The sequence below is a fragment of the Hetaerina americana genome, unplaced genomic scaffold, assembly GCF_022747635.1.
Source record: "Hetaerina americana unplaced genomic scaffold, ioHetAmer1.1.p SCAF_4, whole genome shotgun sequence".
In the NCBI taxonomy this organism is placed as follows: Eukaryota; Metazoa; Arthropoda; class Insecta; order Odonata; family Calopterygidae; genus Hetaerina; species Hetaerina americana.
Window position 1 is genome coordinate 32117537 of NW_027286985.1, and position 24686 is coordinate 32142222.

Sequence of the window (24686 nt, forward strand, 5' to 3'; positions counted from 1 at the left end):
ATATTTATCCTTCATTTAATGTAGTGAGACCCATCATAGGGCTGGAGTATTGATTGTGTCTTGTTTGGCTTTTAGGATAAACCAGACATGGTTAGAAATCTTGCTTTCACTCTATTTTTTCAATAAATGCCATTAAATTCTGTCTTCAAGTTGAAGTTTTACAGCTGATGCAAAAAACCAGTTTGTAAAGGAAATGTGGGCATAATTTTTGGGACCAGTCATTTTCTGAGACTCTGAAGCCTTCCACTTTAGATGCCCTCACCAAATTTTACTTTCTCCTTCACCATGTACTGTAAAAAACCCCTGCCCTACAAGGGTTTTTAAATGGAATACTTAAGAAAGATAAAGAATATTTTTGTTATTTATCATTTATTTTTGATAAATTTGATATTTTTAATTGGAATAATATTATTTCAGTTGAAGTACATCATGTTGCTGATGTTATATCATCAACATGCATGAAGGGAAAGGCCTTTCTGTCATACCATATGGAGTCAAAATAAATATTCAAAATACTAAAGTCATGAATGGGGGCATCTGGTGTGATGAGTAGAAAATTTTTCATTACAGTGGGTTTATTTTCCCTCCAAGAAGTTGAGTTAATTTGCTGGAGTCTCCTCATAGTTCTATTAGGAGTGTAATATTTGAAATGTTTGGTAAAACTTTTCATGTACCAATTAAAAAATGTACCAATGTGAGGATGTACTAATTGTGTTGAAACCCACTCTACTATGGTTTCAAAACTTTTCAAATCGGCCGAATAATTTCCATGGATGGCCTCTCTTCACATCTTGAAATTAACTTTCAGATTACTGACATTTTCATAGCTCTCATTGGGACTCCAGAATCAACCAATATAATCTCTCTTATTGATTCCAGCCTACCTTTTTTATCACAATTTAAAAAGTTACTACTGAGTGCATACCTACTTTCTTGTTTGCTACCATTCCTTTTATAACATGCTCACTCTAAATATACAAGCTGCCCATGAATGGAGTGATTTAGGCATGTCATCCACTAGGAAACTAAAAAGGATAGGGTGAATGTGCAAACAAAGATAAGTCAACTGCTTCAAAGGAAGAGATTGGAGGATTATTGTTTGAATGGATTACAGTTTGGTAACTCTACTTTCACTGTATTATTTCTTAGTGCTCCCTAATCCATCTATGCTACATCCCTTGCACTCAATTTACAAAGGATTGAACATGTGGTAGAGGATGCTCCATTTTGTTCTTCACAGAGTTTGAAGTCATCCATTGAAAATGCACCTTCCATGTGCATATATTGCTATTTCAAAATAGCTTTCCTCCTGGTCCAAGGCTAGCAAGTAACTGTGGCTTACTTATTCACATTTTTTTTCAAATCTAACAGTAATACTTTCATTATCCCGAATGCACCCCATTTTCATAATAGAAGGGGGATAGCATGTCACCAAACATTTATATTGAAGAAAGTATTTGATTGATTGGTGCAAATTTACATAAAATCATGGCATAACTCCAGTTTGTTTCTCAACTATATTTACAGGAATTTGAATAATATGCTGAGTGTAATACCTGAAGTTCTTTACATATTATATTACAATTATTCATTATGTATCAGGTACTTTATACCTCTCTTACAAAAGTCTTTGAATAAAGGAATGTTTAAGCCTGTAGATTATAAAATGAAAAGTAGCAAATAGAGTTCCATTGGGTGGCATAAATATGGTATTCTTCAGCAACTTCACCTATCATTTTTTCCACCTATAAAGGGTATCATTTTCCCCACCTATTGTGACATGACTTCCTCACTTGGAGTTCAAAATGATTGAATTCATCAGGAATTCACTTACTTAATTTAATTTCAATTTACCATTGACATGCAGTGCATCTACATAGTTAGTGAGAAGCTTACAAGACAGCCAACTCATGTAATTCATAGAAGCTAAATTCGAGCATTTTCCTAGGCACGGAATATGACTTCAAATAATTTTATGAATTTTGCTTTTTACATCAATAATGTGAGGTAAAAATTTTGTATTTTTTGACAAGAATTGGAATTGTTTATATTCAGCATTGTTTTAATTCACAATAAGAACTTTATAAACTTTTGGTGATCATTCAGTTTGCATCAAAATTAATAATAAAATGTAAGAGGAAAAAGTCCTTGATAGTCACTTCAATTCCAGTAAAATCAGTTGCATGGAAGTGAAAAAACATTCAAACAAGATATTTCAGTCAGTTCACTTAAGATTATCCTAAATTGCATCCTGAATGCCTTCAGAACTTATTATGCAAAAAAGGGAGCCCTCAGGTGCCAGCTTTACAATTAATTTGTGCAAATGGTCATATAAAATACATCTTAGTGAAACCCTCTCAAGGTGCCCAAGCATTGTTCTTATCTCCTAGAGTGACTTGAGACGTTTTCATTGGCACTGGCCATTAATCCCTCTCTTTTTCTCATGTGAGCAGGGCAGCACCTGAAAAAGAGTTCGCTCTCCGAGTCTTCGTCAGACATAATGGAGTTGGAGGAAGGCATCTTGCTGGGGACTGCAGGGGGTGGTGGTGGATCTGGCGGAGATCTCACCAAGAAGCAACCCAACTGCAATCCCAGGCATAACAACAACACCAATGCTGCCAGCATAGAAACGGACGTCTGACTAGGAGGTTAGCCAAGGGCCTGAAATGCCCCACCAGATCTAAGGCTTCTGATTCCCCTCCCTCTTTCTCATGCAGGAGCATGTATGCTGTAGCACTCATTCTGTATGCTGCAGCAGAATGAAAGGAAAGCATTTGTTATCCCCTTTGCTCCTTCCTGTGTCCCATCTTGAAAGTGGCTTGTGACAATGCACCAGCAGTACACTTCATTAAAATGTTTTCCTGGTGTAGGTGAGAGAGAACTGTAAAAATTCTGATCACTCTGGCAGAAAATGGTCAAATAAATTCTGAGAGTTATTTATTTATAAATAGCTAGAAGCTAACTTACTGCACCAGACTACAAGAGAGACTATCTACATAATTAGGTTTCCTACTCAAGTTATGGAGTTTTGAAGCAGACAGCAAAAAACTTGGGGAAAATAAGATCAATTTAGGATTTGACAGAGGGTCTAGGAAATCAGATGGAATTGTGAAGAGCATATAGTTGCCACTGAGAGATAATAGTGAAGGGTGAGAGCATCATTAATGTATGCTTTGAGAGATAAAAGAATGAAAGAAACAGGCCGGAGTCAAATGTTTCTCAAGTGAAGGCATTTGTGCTTACAGGGAGAGCCAACGGGAGGCAATAGCCCCTCCTCTACAGTTCAACATGTGGTGTTTTTATGAATTTGACATACATTATGATGCAATTGGTCAGCCTGAGCAGTCAAACTTAGTAAGAAAATTTTCTGGAAAAAAGCTCTCTAAAAGGAAAATGGGAAGTGAAAAATTAGGGACATAGGCATGTTTCACCCTCCTCTAGATTTCAAACTTCTGGTGCTGTGAGGCATACAGGCTATGCTTACCATACAATAATACATATTTTACCTTGATCCTTCTGATTATTTAAATATTATCTTTTCAAGTGCATCAATTGTAAACTTAATTCAATTGGTCTTACAAATTTGTCATTGAATTAAACTAACTTAAATGAGGGAATCATCCATCACCTACTGTACAGTTTCAGTGAAGGGCATTAAAATAGTATTCCATTTAGTTAGAAAAAATTAAAAACACAACTAGGTATTTTATAATTTGCACTGAAGTGAGAATTCAAAATATATCTCATTTCTATCACAGTCACCACATAATAAATGGCTCCCAGGCAGCAACATACTAATGATAATGAAATTGCCCCAAGTCAGAATACTTCAAATATAATACAGAGATCACTCATAGAATGTGCAAGCTATATACCCCCCATGAATAGTACAGATCCTTGGCTGGGTCATTTGACATTTTCGATTTAAAATCTTCTATCTTTTTCTCCAAATGGAATTGGCAGTATGACACTAGTTGCCACACCAACAATAGGAATTTTGAAAAAAGAAAATTCACAGTTATTTGAGTTAAACATGCTGGTGGGAAAGTCACCATCTGTATTCTAGGATTTGATAAAACAAAAGAGATGTAGTGAGAGTTGAAACTGCTACTATCCAATGACTGATAGGAAAGTCCTCATGATAATGAATGCATGACTTTTAATCACCCAAAAGAAATAATATATAAAAGACAGTATACATATTTTCAAGAAAATGATGGTTACAAGATTTTGGTTAATCCTAGAGGAAACATGATATTGGAAAACATCTCAAAGTAAATTTTGTATCATTCAGCGGTTGATTTAGTTCTAATCATGAATGTTTTGATGGAGAACTTATACAAAAAGTTAATGCTTCAACCAACCCTTGGAATCATTCTACAATTCTCAACCTAGCTTCCTTCATTTCACAAGATGGTCGAATTTTTGTGGACAGGTATTAACCAATAAGATTCAAAAGCGTCATATTGCCAGTCTTCATTTTACATTTGTTCATTATATGATTGAAATACTTATGTATTATAGTGGACACTTATATAATATTTCACTTCATTTTGTGAGGTATTATTTTATATAAGATAGTGAATTTTTGTGAATGAATCTGTGACAATGGGTTCAAATGAATTATTTCAATAGGTGTGTGAATGGTTTCAAACTATGGAAAAGTGATTTGTGTTACAATGAAAAATGTAGGCTTCAGCAACATTTTATTATTATGTAATCTACCAGTTAAGGTAGGAAAGGTAGGTAAGATGGACACAACTACCCAATAAATATTTTGTTCCTCCTAACAAAACACAACCCAACATCCTACTCCATAACCTGTCCCCTTTCATCTCTGTATACTTCCTTCCTCCCTTCATCCCGCCAAACACCCCTATCCCATTCTTGCCCTTTCCTAATTTGCCTCACAATCTCCCTTCTAACAGAGTACTCAACATCCCGCGACCAATCAATATGCTTTGCATCAATTTTTTCTGTCTCCTAATGATTTCTCCCAAAAATCCTCTCTCCTCTCTCACCATACCTAGCACTTCCTCATATGTTTTCCTTTTTGTCCGCTTCACCTTCTCCATCCTTCTCTACACCCACATTTTAAAATCCTCCAATTTACTTCTATCATCCTGCTCCAGTGACTATGTTTCCATACTGTATATAACTACCCTCCATATCAAGATTTTGACAAGCCTGTTCTTAAGATCCTTAGTGAACATCCCTTTCATTAATTCCTTCCCCCTTGTGAGAGCCTCTTTGCCCGATGCAATTCTTTTCCTTACCTCCATACTACTTTGACCATTTTGGTCCAAAAACGTCCAAGATATGTAAATCGTTCCTCCTGCTCTAGTATTTGCCCTCCTATTTAATGTTTAACTTATCCTTTCTCTTTCTCAAAAATAATATAACCTTTGTTTCATTTACAATTACTCTCATACCATATCTATCACACTGAATTTCCAATTCACTCAGCAATGCTTGCAACTGACTGACAAATTAAAGCTTGATCCTGCAAACCTATCTGATTTTATGAATTTCCAGCCAACTTTCATTTTTACCATGTTCTTCCTATGCCTCTTCAACTGTTTCCTACACATATACATTGAACAGTACAGAGGATGATGGACACCCCAACCTCATTACTCTTCCAAACACTACCCATCCTGATTCTCCATCCTCCGTTCATACCTGAGCAGTCTGAGAGACATTATTGTTATTATTATTAGGTAATCTACTGGTTAAGGTAGGTTTTTGGATGGACACAGCTCCTAAATAAATATTTAGTGACTCCTATGAAAACACAACATCCTACTCTAATTCAGGTCCCTCTTCATCTATAAGTACCTTCTTCCACCCTTCATCCCGTCCAACATCCCTATCCTGTTCCTTCCCTTTCCTCATTTGCACAACATTCTCCCCTCTATCACAGTCTTCAACATCCCACTACCGGTCAAAACCCCCTTCATCCACTTTTCATGCCTCCATAGGATTTCTCTCAACAAACCCCTGTCTGAGAGACATATAGGTTGTGAATTAGCATCCTGTCCCTCCAAGCTATTCCTATTTTCTGCAATATACTCATTAGTTTTTCCCAATTAATTCTCTCAAAAGCCTTCTCAAAACCTATAAAACTGGCAAATACATCCTGATTGTATTCTATATTCCTCTTGATTAGTAATCTCATGACTGCAATTGCATTGCAGGTGCCTCTTCCCTTCCTAAAACCAAACTGATCATCCCCTAAGTAATCATTTGCCTTGCTCTTCATCCTTTCGTTGATGATCCTAAGAATCACTTTAGCTACATGAGAAATCATACTTATTGTTCAGTAGTCCTCACATGATGTAGCCTTTACCTTTTTTGCAATAGGAACTAACACTGATCTTACTAAGTCTTCCGGCCAGACTCCTTCCTTATAGATACTACGAATCAGTCCACATAGACTCTTCCTCCCACATGTCCTATACCTTTTAGTTGTTCTGCAGGAATGTTGTCTACCCCCATGGCCTTATTTGATTTCATCTCCCTTAATGCCCTTTCTATCCCACCATGAAGTATGCCCAGACCTAAGCTATTTTCATCTACACCATATTCTCTTTCTATGTATAACCTTGCTGGCCTAAGTTCTTTACCAAACATTTCTTCTGTGCATATTCCTTCCATCTCTCTTTCCTGTTTCAACTAATATTTCAACGGACTTATCTCTTTACTGTTAACACATATTTTCCCTTCATACTTCCTGATTGTGTAGTAACCTTCTTGCATATCACACCAATTTCCCCCTTCCTCTGTAAACTTTCTATATCCTTGCACTGCATCTTCCACCACGCTTCTTTTACTCTATTTATTACCCATCTCAAGTTATTATTTAACTCTTTGTTCTTCCTTCTCTCTGGATTTACATTTCCTTATCTTATCTATCTCTCTATCTAATCATCTCATCCGTGATCAATGGTTTCCTTGTTGTTTTCCCATTTACAGTTCCTATAGTTTATTTTGCAGCTTTCAATATCCCTTTTTTGATATATTATCATATAGTCCATGGCTTCTTACCCTCACTCTTGATTTTTTCCACAGCCTGCTGATACTCCTTCCTTTTAAATCCAGTAAATGCTTCTACATTCCATTTCCCAATCCGCCTCCTCTGCCTTCTCTCTTTTAGCTGGATACTACACTTCATAACTACTAAATTGTGATCAGAGCCAATATCCGTTCCTGGGAAGTTATTCCAATTCATCACACCATTCCTAAATCTGTGCCTAACCAGAATATAATTTATGCCTTTCTGAGTCACCTGGCATTTCCCATGTATACCTATGCCCTTTTTGGAGTCTAAACCAAGAGTTGGTGATGACCAACTCCTGTCTCTTGCAGAATTCAATTGCTTTCTCCCCTTGGGCATTACTTGTATGTACCTAAACCTTAGTCCCCATCTTATCTCCATCTCTTTCTTTGCCTATCATCACTTTCAAATCCCTCATCACTATCAAACAATTTCCCTGCAGGAACACTCTCGATTAGGTCCTCTAACTGATCATATACCCTTTCAACTTCTTACTCCTGATAATTACTTGGTGGTATCTATACCTGAACAATGACCAAGTTTGTCGGTTCTGCTTTTACCTCTACTGGTAATATTCTATCCATTGCTTGTTCTATGTTGACTATGCTTCTTCCTACCTTTTTATTCCATATTATTGCAACTGCTGGCTAGCAGTTGTCCCCTCCGCTGCATATTACTCTATGACTATCACTTCTGTAATCCTCTCCATCCTTCCATCTCACCTTGAAGAGATCTAAAATATCTATATTTCCTCTTTCCATCTCTTGCTTTATATTCTGTAATTTACCTGTCCTCAACATAGTCCTAACATTCCGAGTTCCTATTCTAACTAATTCAGTCTTCTTCTATATCATCTGTGCTGCTGCTGTTGGTTTTGCTATGCAAGGCTCTTGTGAGATGAAGACTGCAGAAGCCTTGCCTCTCCCTCTGCCGGGCATGACACATGGCCAATTGGGCCGAGTCGCATAGTTACTAGGACTCATTGCCTCAAAACTGTTCATCATAAAAATCATGCGATGAATAATTGAGGTAGTTTTCCATTGCCTTCCTCAATAGTGTTTTTAACTTGACATCATCACTCAATGATCACCCCACTGGGGTAGATGTCCTTGCAGCCACCTCACTGAGAAACAGATACTGAGTGGATTACATTTGTCAGGCTCCCAGCCTTTGACCTAACTGGCACGGGTGACCTTAGCAGGAGCAATTATCATTGCTCACACCAGCATAGCTCTAGGGGTCATCGGAACACACAAGCCTTCCACCAGGTCAAGGTTATAATCTATGGGAGGGCTTGAACAATACATTTTATAAAAATACCATATTTCCCTGGCCCATACCATGCACCGGTGAATAAGATGCACCATGATATTAAAGATTAGAATTTTAAAAAAATACTAGGAAATGATGGAAAAAGATCGAACTACTTTAATTTGAAAACTTAATACAAAGTAACTGGAGTTGTTACATAAAAAAAACTAGCAGCTCTATCAACATTCATTTGCTGTGCAATCCCAGAGATTTATAACTGCTGCTAAGTCATTTCCACATTTATTTCCTGTAGGGCTTTCATTTTTCTCACATACAATGTTATCTTCACTTCCATCTTGTGCTTTGCTCATTCCACATTTTTAAAAAGATATTATCATAGTCCCACCTTTAACTCCCTCCCAGGACCATTTCAACCAATCACAAGCATTAGAAATCAATGGATGTTTCATTCTTCCCATCATTGTGGCATCAAGAGGTGGTGTCTTACAAACTTTCTTTCTAATTCAAATGGCAGTTTCTGTCCTAATGTAGTCCTGGTATGTATGCACCAACAATTTCTCTTCATAAATCTCTCATCCTTTATTGATAAACATATTTATCATTAACTTTCTCGCTTAATTGAAAATCATTTTTATTGAAACAGTAATCCTCTTCTTTCTGTGATTTATTATCCAGTTCACAACATATTCCTAAGTTTTGGCCATTTAGAAGCACATGAACATAAAGTTTTGTGACTCATATCTGCATATACTAAATCCACTCTCATATCATATTCTCTGTCAGAGGTTAGCCATAATGCCATTTAGCTGCCCTCTATATATATTCTGAAGTATGATTCATAACTTCAAGTTGAAATGCAGTACAGCATGATGATCTTTTCTATTTAGATCCCATGAGGTTATTATAATTTTAACATTTTATGCAAATCTTAGTTTCTGTTATTATTTTGATATTATCAACATTTATAATAAGGTTGACCATTTTCTATGCCTTTACAATACTTTCATACTACTTCATAAAACTAATAGGTTCAGTACCTATAAACTCCTGAATTATAGGGAGAGATACAATGTCTTGACAGAGGGGTGATATCTCCATTGGCCCAATGCACATAAATTTTGTAGTAGCATCACATGTGAGATTTAAATAAACATACTACACTTACCATTAATATGAGAAATTTTTAAAGGAAGTACTTTCAAGGAAATATTAAAGCTCTATTACTTACTACTTGCTCAAATTATTATTATTTACAATAAAGACAACCATTTCCTATGCCTAATTTAGAGAAAAATACATAATAGTAAGTGTTTTTCTGATAAATCAGCTTGTATCATATAGGTCGAAGTTTTACCCATATACCATCAGCCCACAAGAGGCAGGCTGATTTTAGAGCACATTTACAAGTAAAGAATGTGTGTCTTATGGGTCTGAATATATGGTAGCTTTTTGGCTCTGGCTTACAATATCATTTTCCTTTTTATCTAGCAATAACTTCTAACATTTAATATTGTTATCATAAATTTTTTACAGTAGCACACCCATCTAAATAGCAGAAACGCCTACAAACTTTACACGTAATAATCATTGCAGAGCAATGGCTGTTAGGAAGCAGTATTAGCTATTTCAGGGAGGCAACCGACAGCTTAAGTCATTTCAATATAAGAAATAAGCGGGTAATTTGACAGAGCTGGGATGTCTATGAAATGGGGGAAGGGTAAGGAGAAATCTGGTATTGGCAATAGTCTACTACTCCTAATGGTAGGTGCCAATGGGTCCACAACTCAGCATCCCATCCAACAGATAGTATACTCCACTTTAAGTGCTGCCCACATAGCACCACAAGTAGGGATAAGGATACTGTTGAAATATCCAATCACCTATCACCTCGGATTCAAATCCAGATTCCTAGAGGAGAAGCAAGTAATTTAGCATGTGCACCATTTTGATACCGTGTTAGGTATCTGCCTGATTCTGATGGGGTTCATTAAAAATATTTGCCAATGAATCATATGACTTGGCTCTATTTAAAATTTATGAGATGGCACACATTCCATCCAATGGTTTAATACACTTTCTTGGGAGCTCTTTGCATCATAGGTCATTTACCTCTATTTTACCATTTTCCTAAAGATAGGTTTTGGTTGGTCATTAATGATTATCACATACCATACTGTCTTAGCTAATCTTAAAATTTAATTCTTATTTGCCCCATATTATTTTCTTCTTCATTTCTAGATACCCTCTATCAGTCCATACAAAACAAACATCCCAAACTCTTCCTCCCTCTTTCTTGCCTACCTACTAGTCTCACTTCTATCACTGCCTTCACATCCCACAGCCTCTGAATATCTTATCTGGAAACCTTTTGGACCTTTTAAAAATCTCATTTCATGTCTATCTACCTCTCCTCCACCAACATACAGGATTTAAAACTTCTTAGCTTCACTCTGTCTAATTTATTTCTTCCATTTTTCTTATCTCAACTCACAGCTGTCAACTACGCTCATTCCCCTGCCACAAAGAAGTCAAGTTTACAAATCATAGAAAAATATGAGCCAGGTTAAAGTCTTTATTGATATTTTCTTTGCATATCCATATAGTATGCTAATCATCAGTTCATTCCTCATTGCAAATATTTCTTTTGCAAACTTTAACCTCCCCACTACTATGCCCTATTTCTTACAAAATACTCCACACATATAAGATATTTTCCACCTGCTCCGATTTAATGCTTCCTACTTCAATGTCTGACTGAGCCTTCATGCTCACAAACTCTTCACAAAGAGACATATATCAAGTGAAAATGTGAAGTACCTATATGTGAGGATTGAAGACACTCACTACTGCATGATTGCAACCATCCTGAAAAAGATTTTTTACACTCAAATGCTACTTTTGAAGCGTTTGTTGTATAAGATGGTACCTATCTGTTAATTTTATTGGCCCTCTTCACATGTAAAGTAAATAGATAAGCTTGGGTTCATGCACATCATGACGTCACTGAAATCATTTTAGGTCACTGTTCTTCTATATCCACAGTCACTCCACAATTTCTTAACCCAGACAGTGTTATTGATCTCCAACAGGACAGGTTCCAATATTTGGTTTTCCTTAACCATAAAAAGTCTTTATTCCTTAAGAGTCCATTCTACATTAACTGTTTAACCAAATGGTGCACTTTTATTATTTGACTTCAACAAGGTTTCAATGCATATATGCTGCCAATACATTATCTCCACTCATGGTACCAGCATGTGGTCATTATTAATTTACATTAAATTGTAATAATTAATAGTTTTTCAATGGAGCATTGCAACTATGACATTGGAATGCTATTGCCTCAAGATATAGTAATTTAAATATGATGTGCAAAGTATGAGAAATAGGCATTGAATTAATTTTTATATGTCCATTTGCTATTAACCTTGTGATATAGTTGCAGCTAAGTTTGATAAAATGAATTATTAGAGACAATTATTGAGATACAGTTTTAGTTTCCATAATTTGCGAGTCAAAACATTTAACTTTGTTCAAATAATGAATAATTTCTATTGATGAATGTCAACCAATGAATTGGGATATAATTCCTGGCTATGTTAGCCCAGTAGGTAGAGTGCTTGTCTGCTAACCCAAATTTCATGGGTTCATGTCTAATCTTGGGCATGAGTGTCATGAACTCTAGTAGTTCGACCCTTAGGATACCCAATGACGAACTAAGAGTGGCTCGTAAAGGTGACCAAATATGAATATCAATTAGATAGATACAGCAAGGAGATTATAAAATTTAGATTTCAAAGTTGTCGTGCGAGTTTGCAGAGAAAGAACAAGCATATTATGATCTGGAGATAAAAATGTTGTTCACGCAGAGAAGGATGACAATCTCATAGAGTTAAACTCAGTACAGAAGGGTATATAAAATGTTGTCTTAAAATGAGTTCATTTTATTGACTATCCAGAGACCAAGCACAGATAACATGCAGGTACATATATGATTCTTCAGAAAAAGAAATGCATACAGGATACTAACAAGTTCTATAAGGAACAAGATAAGAAATGCAGAATTCAATAAGACTATGCAGATAGTGACACATTATGATTTTCCAATGAAAGAATCCATCTACAATATAATAATGTCTTATCAGTAAGAAGTTTGTGCACACTGCTAATGTGCTGTTCCATGAGATCTTTATCCTTTGGAGAGTGACATGAATACTGTTGCCACTTCTTGTACCATATGGATAGAAATTCTCATTAGTATGAAACAGAGGAAGCATATTTTTAAAAGAGAAGCAGTATGATACATATTATTATAGGTAATCTACCAGTCAAGGTAGCTTTTTCTCAACCTGTATATGCCTCAGATTGCTGCTACATGTGCCTGACTTTCTAAAAGCAGTGACTCGATGGAATTGAAACAATGTACATATTTAAAATGCACTACCCCAAACTTAATGGCAATATGAAAATATGTTGGCCTGAAAAAAAATAGGTCTCTAGTTATTTATGGAATTTAGAAAAATTAGGCTTGAAGAATCAAAGGAGAGGAGAACTATAGTCAGAAATTTTGATAAATATGGAATGATTGGTATTTGATCTATGCTAATAACAAGTATTTCTGCTGTTAACAGAGTCACAGTGGCAAACAATCATAATATCATGCCAGAACTCATTTTATGGAGCAAGTAGCTTAATGAGAAATCTCCGGAAAATATAAACAAATTAAATGGAGGCATCACAAAATATATACAGCCTTCTTGATTAGAAAACTTACAATACTACATAATATAATAGCCAGGTAAACTAGTTGTCATTCAGATAAACTATCTGCTATATCTAAGACAATTATTTATTTACCACAGTCCCATCTCCTAAGATAGAAATTGTATAATGATCACATTTTCTGGCCAAGTACTTCCAAAGTATATTTTGTGGTGTTATGCTGATGAAAAAACTCAAGAGACAAAATCAATATGTTTAGGAGAAGTTAAAGCTTGAACTCTAATCATGATATTGTAAATTATATCATCTTACCAAGTCATTCAAAGTTTCTACTTCTCCCATAGCCCAGTAGAAAGAAAGAAGTGGGCAAGCTGTTTTCTCCTGAATGTCCTCCCTTTTCTTATTCACTTCCTCTGACTGCAGGGAGAAAGCAAAAGAGTTCTTCAGGAGACAGGAGTTAATCATTACCAACACTTGGTTTAGACACCATAAAAGGCATTAGTAAACATGTAAAATGCTGAGAGACTCAGGAAGGCATCAATTATATTACATTATGGATTGTCCCAGATTTAGGAACAACATCATCAATTCACAAAATTTCCCAGGAGTGAACATGGACTCTGTTCACAATTTAGTAATCATGATGTGAAGTGTCTGATTCAAAAAGATAAAACAGGAAAGACAGTTCAGGATATTAAACATTAAGTATTTACTTAACTGATAAAAGAAGAGTATCAGCGGTCTTTAGGGAAAATTATGAGTGAGGAACCCGGGTTGGGTACTATAAAGACAAAATGGCAACATACCAAAAAGGGGATATTAAAAGCCACTAAAGAAACTATAGGAACTGTTAAGAGGAAAAGAACCAAGAAGTCATGCACTATGGATAAGATGATTACAAAAATGCATGAGAGAAGGAAATGGAATATTACAAAAACAGCTTAACGTAGAAGGAAGGAAAAAGTTTTCAATGATAAACTGAGGCGTGAGAAAATTAGGGTGAAAGAAGTGTGGCGGAAGACCAGTGTGAAAATATGTAAGGTTAACAGGCTAGGGAAGTCAGGGAAGATACAAGAGATATGGAAGGAATATATAGAGGAGCTATATGGCAAAGATGCTAGGTGAGCAAGGTTAGGTATAGAAAGAGAGTATGAGGTAGATGAGGATGGCTTAGGTCCAAATACTTGATGATAAGATAGAATGGGCATTAAGGGAATTGAAATAAAATAAGGTCATGATGGTAGAAAATATTCCTGCAGAACTATTGAAGGGTTTAGGAATATGTGGGAGGAAGAGTTTTAATGGAATAATTTATAGTATTAATGAGGGAGGAATTTGGCCAGAAGCCTTTGTCATTAGTTCCAATGTCAAATAGGGGAAAGGCAGCCATATGTGAAGACTACAGAACACTAAGTCTGATTTTCCATGCAATTAAAGTGGTTCTCAGAATTATCAATAAAAAGATATAGAGCAGGACAAATAAATACTTGATTGGATGATCAGTTTGGGTTCAGGAAGAGAAGAGACGCACGTATTGCCATAGCAGTAATGAGATTGCTAATAGAAAGGGCCATAGAATATAAATCAGGATGTATTTATCTGTTTTGTAGATTTCAAGAAAGCATTTGATAGAATGAATTGTGTAGAATTGATGAATATATTTCAGAAATGTGGAATAGTTTGGTAGAATAGGAGACTTATCCGCAACCTGTACATGTCTCAGACTTCTCAGGTGTGAGTGGAGGATGGAGAGTCAAGATGGGCAGTGTTTAGAATAGAAGTGAGACATGGGTGCCCATAATCACCTGTGCTGTTCAATGAATATGAGTAGGAAGTTAAAGAGGCATGGAAAGGACTGAAAATAGGAATGAAAGTCATTAAGTAATACACAAAATCAGTTAGGTTTTCTGATGACCAAGCTGTTGTAGTTTGTCAATCAGCCGAGGGGTTCCTAGCATTGCTGAGTGAATTAGATATTTAGTATGATAGGTATGGAATGAGAAAGGATAAGTTAAATGTTAAAATAGGAGGGCAAAAATTAAGAGGAATAGTTTAAATATCTCAGGAGTGTTTTGTTTCACAAGGATTGAATCAGGCAAGGAACTGATGACTGGGGTATTGAATATGGATGTTAAGAAAAGGTTTTTTAAAACTCTTATATAGAGTGTGGTTTTGTATGACATAGAAACATAGTCAATGAAAGACGATAGGCATAGATTTGGGACTTTTGAAATGTAGGAGTGGAGAAGGATAGAAAAGATGAAGTGGACTGAAAGGAAAACAAACAAGGAAGTGCTTGACGTGATGGGGGAGAAGAGGGGAATTTTATGGTTGGGAGGAATCCAAAGGCAGCAGGAATATGGATGCTGAGTATTTTGATTGGGATGTTGAAGACTATGAATGAGGGGAGAATGTTAGGCAAATGAGGAAGGCACAGGAATAGGATCGGGATGCTGGATGGAATGAAGGGAGGAAAAAAGTTGTGGAATCGAAGAGAGACTTATGGTAGTGCCTGTATTTAGGTTATGTTTTTGGTTATGAGAAATTGTATAGACATGTTTCCATCCATAGCCTACCTTAATCGGTAAAATTTCCAAAAAAAATTGAATCCATGGCCATAGCATTCTTGGAAACATGCACTTCATATAAACTCATGTAACTCATGATAAATTCGTCAAACATGGTATATCTATGATAGGTGATAGTCTCTTATACAAAGTCAGCAGTCTCACCAGTAGACTAGTAACCGCACGCCCTATCTGAAGTAAATTCTGCTTATGCCTCCTATATCTTTAATAGGTGGTAGCCTAACGCATGAATTCTGTAAAGAGACAACCCGATCCAGGACAGAGAAATATGCTAAAGAATGCACTGTTGGTGAGCATCCTTTGCAACTCTTTGGGGTGTAGAGTAAAAGATACTACAACAGTTTTTTTCTAAACTTGAGTTTTTACTTGGATAATCATCAAGCATAAGAGATGCTATCCTAAAAATTCCAAACAGGCATGCAACTGATATTCAAATATTTCATGTGTAGCGCAGGTTAGAGAATTTACTGAAGAATTTACCTAAGAATTTCTCTGGTCAACTGTGGTTTCTCTTTATGACAGGCTACTACAGAGGTATTGTGGAAATCCCTTGCTTTTGTGTATGTGCATGTAATTCATTCTGAATTCCAGCATTGAGCATCAATTTAATGTACCTGAAATCATTATGGTACTTGAGATTTTCATTATTATTTCATAGGTGCCCCATTCCTCATAGGTGATCCAATTAACATTCACATGACCCTCTCAACTTTCTTTCTTACCAAAGTGAGATATTTTAGAAAAGTATAAAACCTTTCCCTTTACCAGATGTTGCATTGTCATAGCAGAATATTAGTTTTAGTGAGGTGTTTAATGTATTGCTATTTCATATCATGAGATTAGGTTTGAATTAAGGTGTTGGCAGATTTTTCAGTTGAATTCAATTTCTCTTTGGGTAGCGAGTGGAAAGCAGCTATAGGATAGCACTTCATCTTTAAGATGGTATTGTAATATGTTCCCTTCATGCCATTAATCAAAGGTTGGTTAAGTTTAACATTGGGTTTCCTTTAAACCCTCATTTCTAACTAAAATCCTACTTACCCCTGACGGTACAAATAACTTCAGCTGCTGTGTTTTCTCCTCTAACAGCCATCAAACTGGATATATAACTGGGTTTGAATCATAAATACTTCATGTGAGATCACAAACTTTTGGGCAACATTATGCCAGGAAAACAATTCATTGTCAGTACTCATACTGCTGAGTGTTTCTGCTGATGTTGACCTAACCTGTCTCTTCTTTTCTCTACTTGCCTGCCCTTCCTGTGAACTTTGGGACAACAACCAACCAATGTCCACCCCATGCTGCAGCGATGGAGGCCTGCGTGCTAATGGGTGATGATGACCGGGAGACAGCGCTTCCACCACAAGGGCGGCGAGGCGGGGCCCAATCCCCGCCTCCTCCTCCTCCTCCCTCGGGGGACCGAGCCCGGCCAGCTAGAGCCAGCGGAGAGTGAGTGAGAGAGAGTGAGACAAGAGAGTGATGAGAGAGAGAGAAAAGAAAATATATATATATGTACATATATATATGAGAGAGATATGGATGGTGGTCGGTGAGGGGGGACCCTGCCACACTTTAATAACATAAAAATATAAATATATGTATGTGTGTATATATATATATATATATATATATATATATATATATATATATATATATATATATATACATATACACATATATATTATTATATATACATGCATAAAAAGGGGGGAGGAGGAGAAGGAGGAAGGTGTTTTTGAAGGTGAAGTTTGAAGCGGGAGAGAGAGAAAGAGATAGAGTGAAAGGGGGGAGGAAGAGAAAATGAAATGGAGATGACGAAGACAGAAGGGGAAGAAATGGCCTGTTGGAAGATGGCGCCAGTGGAAAGGGGTACTCCAAGGAGCATCCTGTATTGTTTTGCTGCTCTGCGTTGGAATGAGCAAGATGAGATTGTTACAGAAGAGGGTGGAGGAGCGAGAGATGGACATTGCATCGATGGACGATGGTGGAAGGAATGAAAAGGGGGGTGTTTGGGGTCTTTTGTGAGGTGGACGTGCAAGCGTGGAAGTTGAACATGGATGAGGGAAGTGAGTGGAGGCTGGAGTGCGTTGTTGTTGTTCAATGTGTGTGGTGGGATTGTGTGTGGGAAGGGGATGTGTGCAGGGAGAGAGGGTACAGAGGAGGGGGTGGTTTGTTAAAATGGGGGTTTGAGGGGTGGGGGAGTGTTAGGGGGTTTTTTAAAGAGTGGGGTATGGTAGGGGAGAGTAGCAAGAGGGGGATGGACCTCCGCAGCAAAAGAATTTTGAGCACCCCATTTTTTTCAAGAGAGCATACCCCTTTTCAAAGTGGTCGAGTTTGGGGAAAGGAGAAGGGAGAACACAGAGACCTCTCCCCTTCTGCTCCCTCCTCCCTTGAACCCTCCTCGCCTCCCACCCTCAAGCCCTTCTCCCTTTGCAACCCAGAAATCCTGCCAAATTATATATATGCATACACTCACACATATATGTATATGGGCTGTCACCCTACCCATTGGTTGGGAGGGTGTGGCCCTCCACATCCACATCCCCTCTTTTGTAGTCACCTGATTTTGCTTCCCGTTGGTTCAGTGGTGTGAGAAGCCTTCCTCTCCTCAGCAAAATTTTTGGTCTCCTGGTTGGTTTTGTTTTGTTCCCTCCTTCATCCATGCACCTGTCCAATACACTCCATTGACCCCAACCCTGCTGCCCTCATACCCTCAACCCAACTGACCCAACCTGACCCAACCTGACCCAAGAGAATTACTCATCCCCATTAGAGGATCTCTCTCCAGTTAACCCTTTCACTCCCTCCCTCCAGCACTCTCCCTCTCTCTCATTCTCTCTCTCTCGGAGTACACTACAGCCCCCTCCCCCTCATGGAACCCCTGGATAATGTGCGGGGGAATGCCACTGAGATGATATAAAAAAAGGACGGCCTGAGCGTTGACGTATTTTTGGGGGTTTTGAGGGGGGCAGACTCCCTGGAGTGCACAGGAGGGAGTGAAGAAGCAGAGATGCGAGTGGGAAGGCAATTGTTGGGAGTAGGTTCTGGGTGGGGGTCTTAATGGGGGAATTAGGTGGGGGTCTCTTAGGGTTGGTGCTGCTTCCCCTGATTTCTCCCTACCCCCCACCCTCACACCCTACACCCTCTCAACTGGTCCATGCCGCGGATGTGCAGGGTAAGGTCAAAAAAAAATTATAATAATTAAGTAAGAAGGCATAGGAGTGGATGAAACAAGATTTAATGAGGACTTGTGAGTAGAAATGTGGGCCCCATTTCTACCAAAAGAAGGTTCCAGGACTAATTTTTATTCACTAAATGGTGCTGAATATCTATTTACATGTTAAAAAAAATTCGTCGTCCCCATCCTCAGCATTAGGCCCTTCATGGAAGTGACGTTTTGGAACAGAAAGTGTAGTGGAAGGAGAGAGAAAGAAAGAGAGAGAGAGGGGACTTTGAAAGGAGGAAGAGAGAATTCTCACACAAAAAACACACACACACACACACACACACCAAGCATATGCACACGTTCACATGGGAAGGCAAGAGTAAGTGTGTGTTTGCCAGTTTGGATGGACTTCACTTGACTGTTTAAAAGTGCCGCCTCAAGACATTGGAGACTCTGATAAAGGTGGTGCTGATGGCATTGTCAACCATCAGGAACAGTGACAGGAGAAGAGTCGAAGGGAAGACACAAGGATGCAGAGAGGGAGGGAGTGTGTGTGTGTGAAGCACTGATGAGCAAGAGCGACCCTCGCTGACCCATGTCCCGTTTTATGGGGGGGGGCGGATGCAGGGAGGAGGAGGAGGAGGTGTGTGAGAGAAGTGATGATAGGGGAGTCATGTGTGTGTGTGTGTGTGTGAGAAAGAGTAGGATGTGGGAAGGGTTCTGTCGAAGGGTGGGGTGTGTGCACGCATGGCAGGAATTGGGGGAAATGGTGGCGAAGAAAGGGTGTGGAAGTTTTTTTTCCAATGTCAATCTTGTTCAGAATATATTTTTTTTTTTTTGGCTGCCGCCATCTGTTTTGAATCTCAGCTTGGCCTCGCATGCAGAGAATCACACTCCACCCTTTTTTTTTACTTGCCCTTCCCAGCCCTCGATCCCATCCTCCCCTCCCACCATGACCCCTTAATGCCCTCCCTCCGATTTCCCCTTTCTCACGATTAACTGGTTTGTTCATTGGCCACTCACTGCTTGCCTCAAAGGACTGGGAAATTTTTTATAACTCAGGTCTTTTCCTCCTTGCTGGCATTGAAAAAAAATTTAGAGATATGGAATTTTATTCAGGCTTGTCAAAATGTTGGCTATTTTCAAGTGAAGTTGTGCCTCTTGTGAACTGCTTCTGAAAAGAGCTAATGAGGTGTTTCCCATTCCCAAATAGTATCTCCAAACTATATTTATGAGTCTTGTCCTCCTTGTTACCTTCCTGTTGTTTTGTTTTATCTGTCAAGTTTATTAATACTGCACATGTTCATCTTGTAGGACAAGCATCCCTAAAATTTTGATACCTCAAAAAAAAAACACATTATTAACATTTCTTACCATACACACCACTCTGTGACAACACATGGAGTTTCAATGCCACAAAACCAAAGAAATTGATTGATTTTTTTAATTGCTGTTACAAAAAACTTTTGGGAACATGGCATGGCTTTATCGGAGAGCTTAAAGATTCATTTGAGGTAGGCTTAGTTGATTGAAGTGAGAGGGTCGTACAGGTTGGTGAGTGTTAAAGGTTTTTTTAAAAGATTTTTGAAAAGGAATATGAGTGTGGTTAAAGCGGGAAGGGTTTTCAAAAGGGGATGTTTCATTCTTTTTGAAAAAAATTTGTGCAGCAGTGGAAACTGAGAATGTTCCTCAGGTACATTGCTTAGAACCCTATTGTTGTGAAAAAAAATATGATCAAAGCCTGAGGCATCACAGACAGTGACAAGTCTATGATGCTGCCTAGTTACATTCCTTAAATCCCCCTTCTTTGTTTTACAACCTCCCCCCCCCCCCTCAAACCTCCCCAATGTCCCTCACCCTCTTCTTGTCAATTACCTTAATCAAAACTAAAGAAAACCTTTCTCCCACTTCAAGCAGGTGCTCTTCCTCCTCTCTCATGAATACAGACCCATGATCCCCCCCATTCTTCACCTCCTGAATGCATCAAGCGTGGTAGACTACAGTGCGCATGGTTTTTATTTTTACTGTTATGAAAAAATAAATATTAGTATACTTTTTGCCCACTTCTAGAAACTTGGATCCATAAGGTAGTTTTTAAGTCTAATTAGAGTCTTTGAAGTCAAAGGCCCTTTAAATATGGAGTGGTCCAACCATGCCATACTTGGGGTAAGTCTGAGAGTTAGAATTCTATATATTTATGCTTGAAGCTAAAAAAAATGAAACCTTCTTTCTTGGGGGGTGTATTAATGACATGACCTCACTTTGACTGCCCTACTAAGTTTTTGATTTCCCCATGGGAGATTTTGTGTGCAGTCGTAGAGTGTGTTGTCTAAGCATGGTTACCAACTTTAACTGGCTCTCATGACCACCCATAGACCAATGAGAATACACAGTCATAGAGAAATTATTCAACTCAAATAATGGAGTAATCTCACTTTAAAGAAAGCTTCAATAATGCCATTGCAAATTTAAGTAAAATTTACTTTAGAAATTGTTAATACCGCAAAAATTACAATAATAATGCAAGATTCCTTCAGGTATCTATTAGAGGGAAAAAAAAGTAGTGACCTATACACTTATATAAGAAGAAGCACCATTTTCAGAGTTTCATTCATTCCCTTTTAGTGTCTACGTAGAATACTCCTTTTTCCTCCCTTCTAACCCCACCCCTTTCTCTTCTCCCCTCCCCAAAAAAACCATGATTCCAACCCACTGTTTTCTTCTCCTGGCCATTGTCTTCCTCTCCCTCCATTTAAATCCTCTTATACCCCCACCCACCCTATTTTCCCTTTTTGAGCATTGCCTCTTCTCCATCTTACCCATACTATGCCAATGGCTACAGCTTGTTTTTACTCAAGGACGAGGGAAGGAATTGAAAATTGCCTTTCCTTTGTGTTAACTATGAGAGCACAGATTTAAATAAGGCCACCGTTTTGGCATTGAAACGGTTCATTAACCTACATGCATATTGTATTGAAAGGGCCTTCTGTAGTGAATGGCTTTCTATTTCCCATTTCCTCTCGCCTCCGAAAAATTTTCCTTCCTCCTGTCTCAGTTGTTTAGTATGCACACAAAATACACACATATGCCCATCTACATTGGCGCTTATAAGATATTCTCTATGGCTGTGCAGCAGTCACTCTGCTCCTCCTCCTCCTCCTCCTCCTCCCCCAAGAAAAATTCTGAACATTATTGCTTTCAAGTTGGCAAGATAGAGAAGAGATCCGTTTTCCATAATTAATCAATTTATGCGATAATATGCTCTGCTCACAGTGAATCACTGAGAAAAATTGATGAAAAAAATGGAGAGCATTTAGGTCATTGTAAAAAGTGTAACATATTGCGATTATGAGTCCACTTGATTGTGGGAAAGTATGAATAGCTCTGAGCACTGTTTTAAGTGCTTATATTCCTGGGCAGTGTGGCGCTTGTCTATTAGAGCTGGATTATTAGTATGTTTTTACATAACTCCAAATTTTATCTCATTATACCATTAAAAAAATGACTCAAATCCTGATTAGAGAAGTCCCCAGCACCCTACGAAGCACCTAAAATTATCCTGTCTTGGCACCCAAAACACACTTGCTAACAAAACAGTCCCCCTTAAATGCAGCTCACCTTCCCTTCCCATGTTGTTCTTCTATCCATACTGAGTCAGCCTGGTCACGTCGACAATGGAGGGGGAGGGAGGGCGTGGCAGCATTTCTCCATCTCCTCCCTCCCCTCCCCCCTTTACTGGAAGCCGGGATGATGCACGAAGGGAACTATGGGAGAGTGTGGGCACTGCTGCAGGCGAGGTTGGAAAGTTACTGGACCCATGCTGCGGGAAACATATCCATAACATGCTGCTTACATGCTTTGCATACCTCAGAACATGGAATTTATAAAATATTTCCAATACAATAATTTTTAAAATATTGAGGATGAAGGTGAAGATAATAATTATAATAATGTTAAAATGTAGGTGCATACAGGTATTGCAGGCTGTTGAGCAGGGGCAAGAGGGGAATTACCCAAGAGATTGGCAGAATGGAGACTGGGGCATTTCATTTGAGAGTGATAAAGCTGTCCCTTTTCCACCCACCATGGGGAAATACTCAGCACATTCATCGACTATTCCAAAAACATGTAGAAGGGAAAGCATATTTTTTTAATAGATATCTTTTAGTTCACTTTGCTTTGAAAGGCATTCAAATTCATTCTTCAAACCACATTCCTATTTGTCATAAGCAACCTTGTTACTGCAATCATGAATTACTTTCTCTCTCTCTCTTTAAAAAAAAAAGGAATACTGTTTGATAATTCAGAAATTCAGCTGACACAAAAGGACTGTAAAGTTCTCAGGGAAAGTCTGCTGGCACTCCCAGGCAGCAAAATTATTTGAGGATCTTCTAAATTTGTTAATTACTCTTTGCTAAATTGTCAGCATTTTTTTTTATCCTAACTGAATCTAGAATCTTTAAAAATTATTCAAATCATCCACTAGTGTGAACAATTTATTGGAATATTTTCAAATGAGCAAAATTTTAACAACTTTCTTATGAGAACTATTCCATTTGATTTACAGACATTTGCAGTTAATCGATTAGCCATTGAGCTATCCTTCATGTATTTTGTAATAGTTACATTTGTGGACAGAGTTCATTAAAAGCGCTTAATTGCCACCTTTATTTTTCCTTACTGAAAATACTTCAACCAAATACAAATATTTCTCCTGATGCTTTACTACTTACATGTCTCAAAAATAATGATTTCCTGATATTTGTTTGTACAACTTCAAGGTACTGGTGCTTGAATCGGAGCATTACAGTTTTACTGTTGTCCTTAATCGTACCTTCAAATTCAGTATTCGTCCAAATTAAAAGTATGAAATTAAGCTGCTTCCTTCGTTTAATTCACCAAACACATGCATGTCTTTAAAAATGAATGCAGAGAGTCAACAAACAAGGTGATATACATTTCTTAATACAACGACAACTGAGGCAGATAAATAGGTAAATGGCGTTCATTTCTGGGAATGCAAAAATGAAAATTTGAAGTGGCATGTGTTATTTAAATGCCATGGGGGAGGAAATTAATTATAGGCTTGCTGAAATGCAGTTTTTGCTATTTAATCAAAATTTAAATTAATTAATTCCATAATTTATAGTCTTTAAAAAATACCCAATGGTTACTGCAAGATTGTTGTGAAAAGTTGTCTCTCCTCAAAGCCCAAAGCCAGACAGAGCAATTGATGAGGTGCTGCCTGTGAAGAACGGACTTAAGAAAATTATGGTGCACTCGAAATATTATTTTTCTGCCAAATAAAAATGATGTACAACTCACCTAAAGTGACTAATAATTAAGCATCACCAATGATAAGGGGAAAAGTAAAGCATATAAAAAGCCTGCTTTCGATTCTTACAATATCAGTCAATTAACTACACTAATGATCATTTTGATATCTGCTTCTTTGTATTGCATCATGTACATAAATTGTAAATATGACACAATTGTTTGTTTTACACCTGGACATGTTTATTGTTGACAGTTTGAGGAACATAAATGGTTATCATACTTTGTTAAGTGGGTTAAATTAATGAAAAAAAAGAAAAACAAAGACTTGTAAACGGACATATTATGTGTCGTATTCCTTTTTTTTTGGCGGTAAAGAAAGACTTTGAGTCTTGTCATGGAACGATTGAGCTCTTGTTTCCTTCTGCTAGCTGATGGTTGCTCCTTCACCTCCTTTAGTCCTATTCCTGGCCTATACCTCACGAGTCCTTCCTCACCCTCTCTAAGCCGCTTTACAACAAGCCAGCAAAAGGACAAACAATAAAGATGTACTATCTACTCTTAATATTACTATTAACTACTACTGTTTTAGTACTGTTCTTAG

At 37.7% G+C, this 24686-nt stretch overlaps 1 protein-coding gene across 1 annotated transcript in view; it reads left to right on the top strand.

Moving 5' to 3' along the window:
• The window catches only part of Sh (Potassium voltage-gated channel protein Shaker), a 503402-nt gene extending 485614 nt beyond the window's left edge, over positions 1–17788 (top strand). The window contains exons 8-9 of the mRNA XM_071590049.1: positions 2454–2648; positions 16950–17788. Coding sequence (XP_071446150.1) covers positions 2454–2641 — 188 coding nt within the window. The 3' untranslated portion in view covers positions 2642–2648; positions 16950–17788. The remainder of the gene's footprint in view (positions 1–2453; positions 2649–16949) is intronic.
• The last annotated feature ends 6898 nt before the right edge of the window (positions 17789–24686 follow it).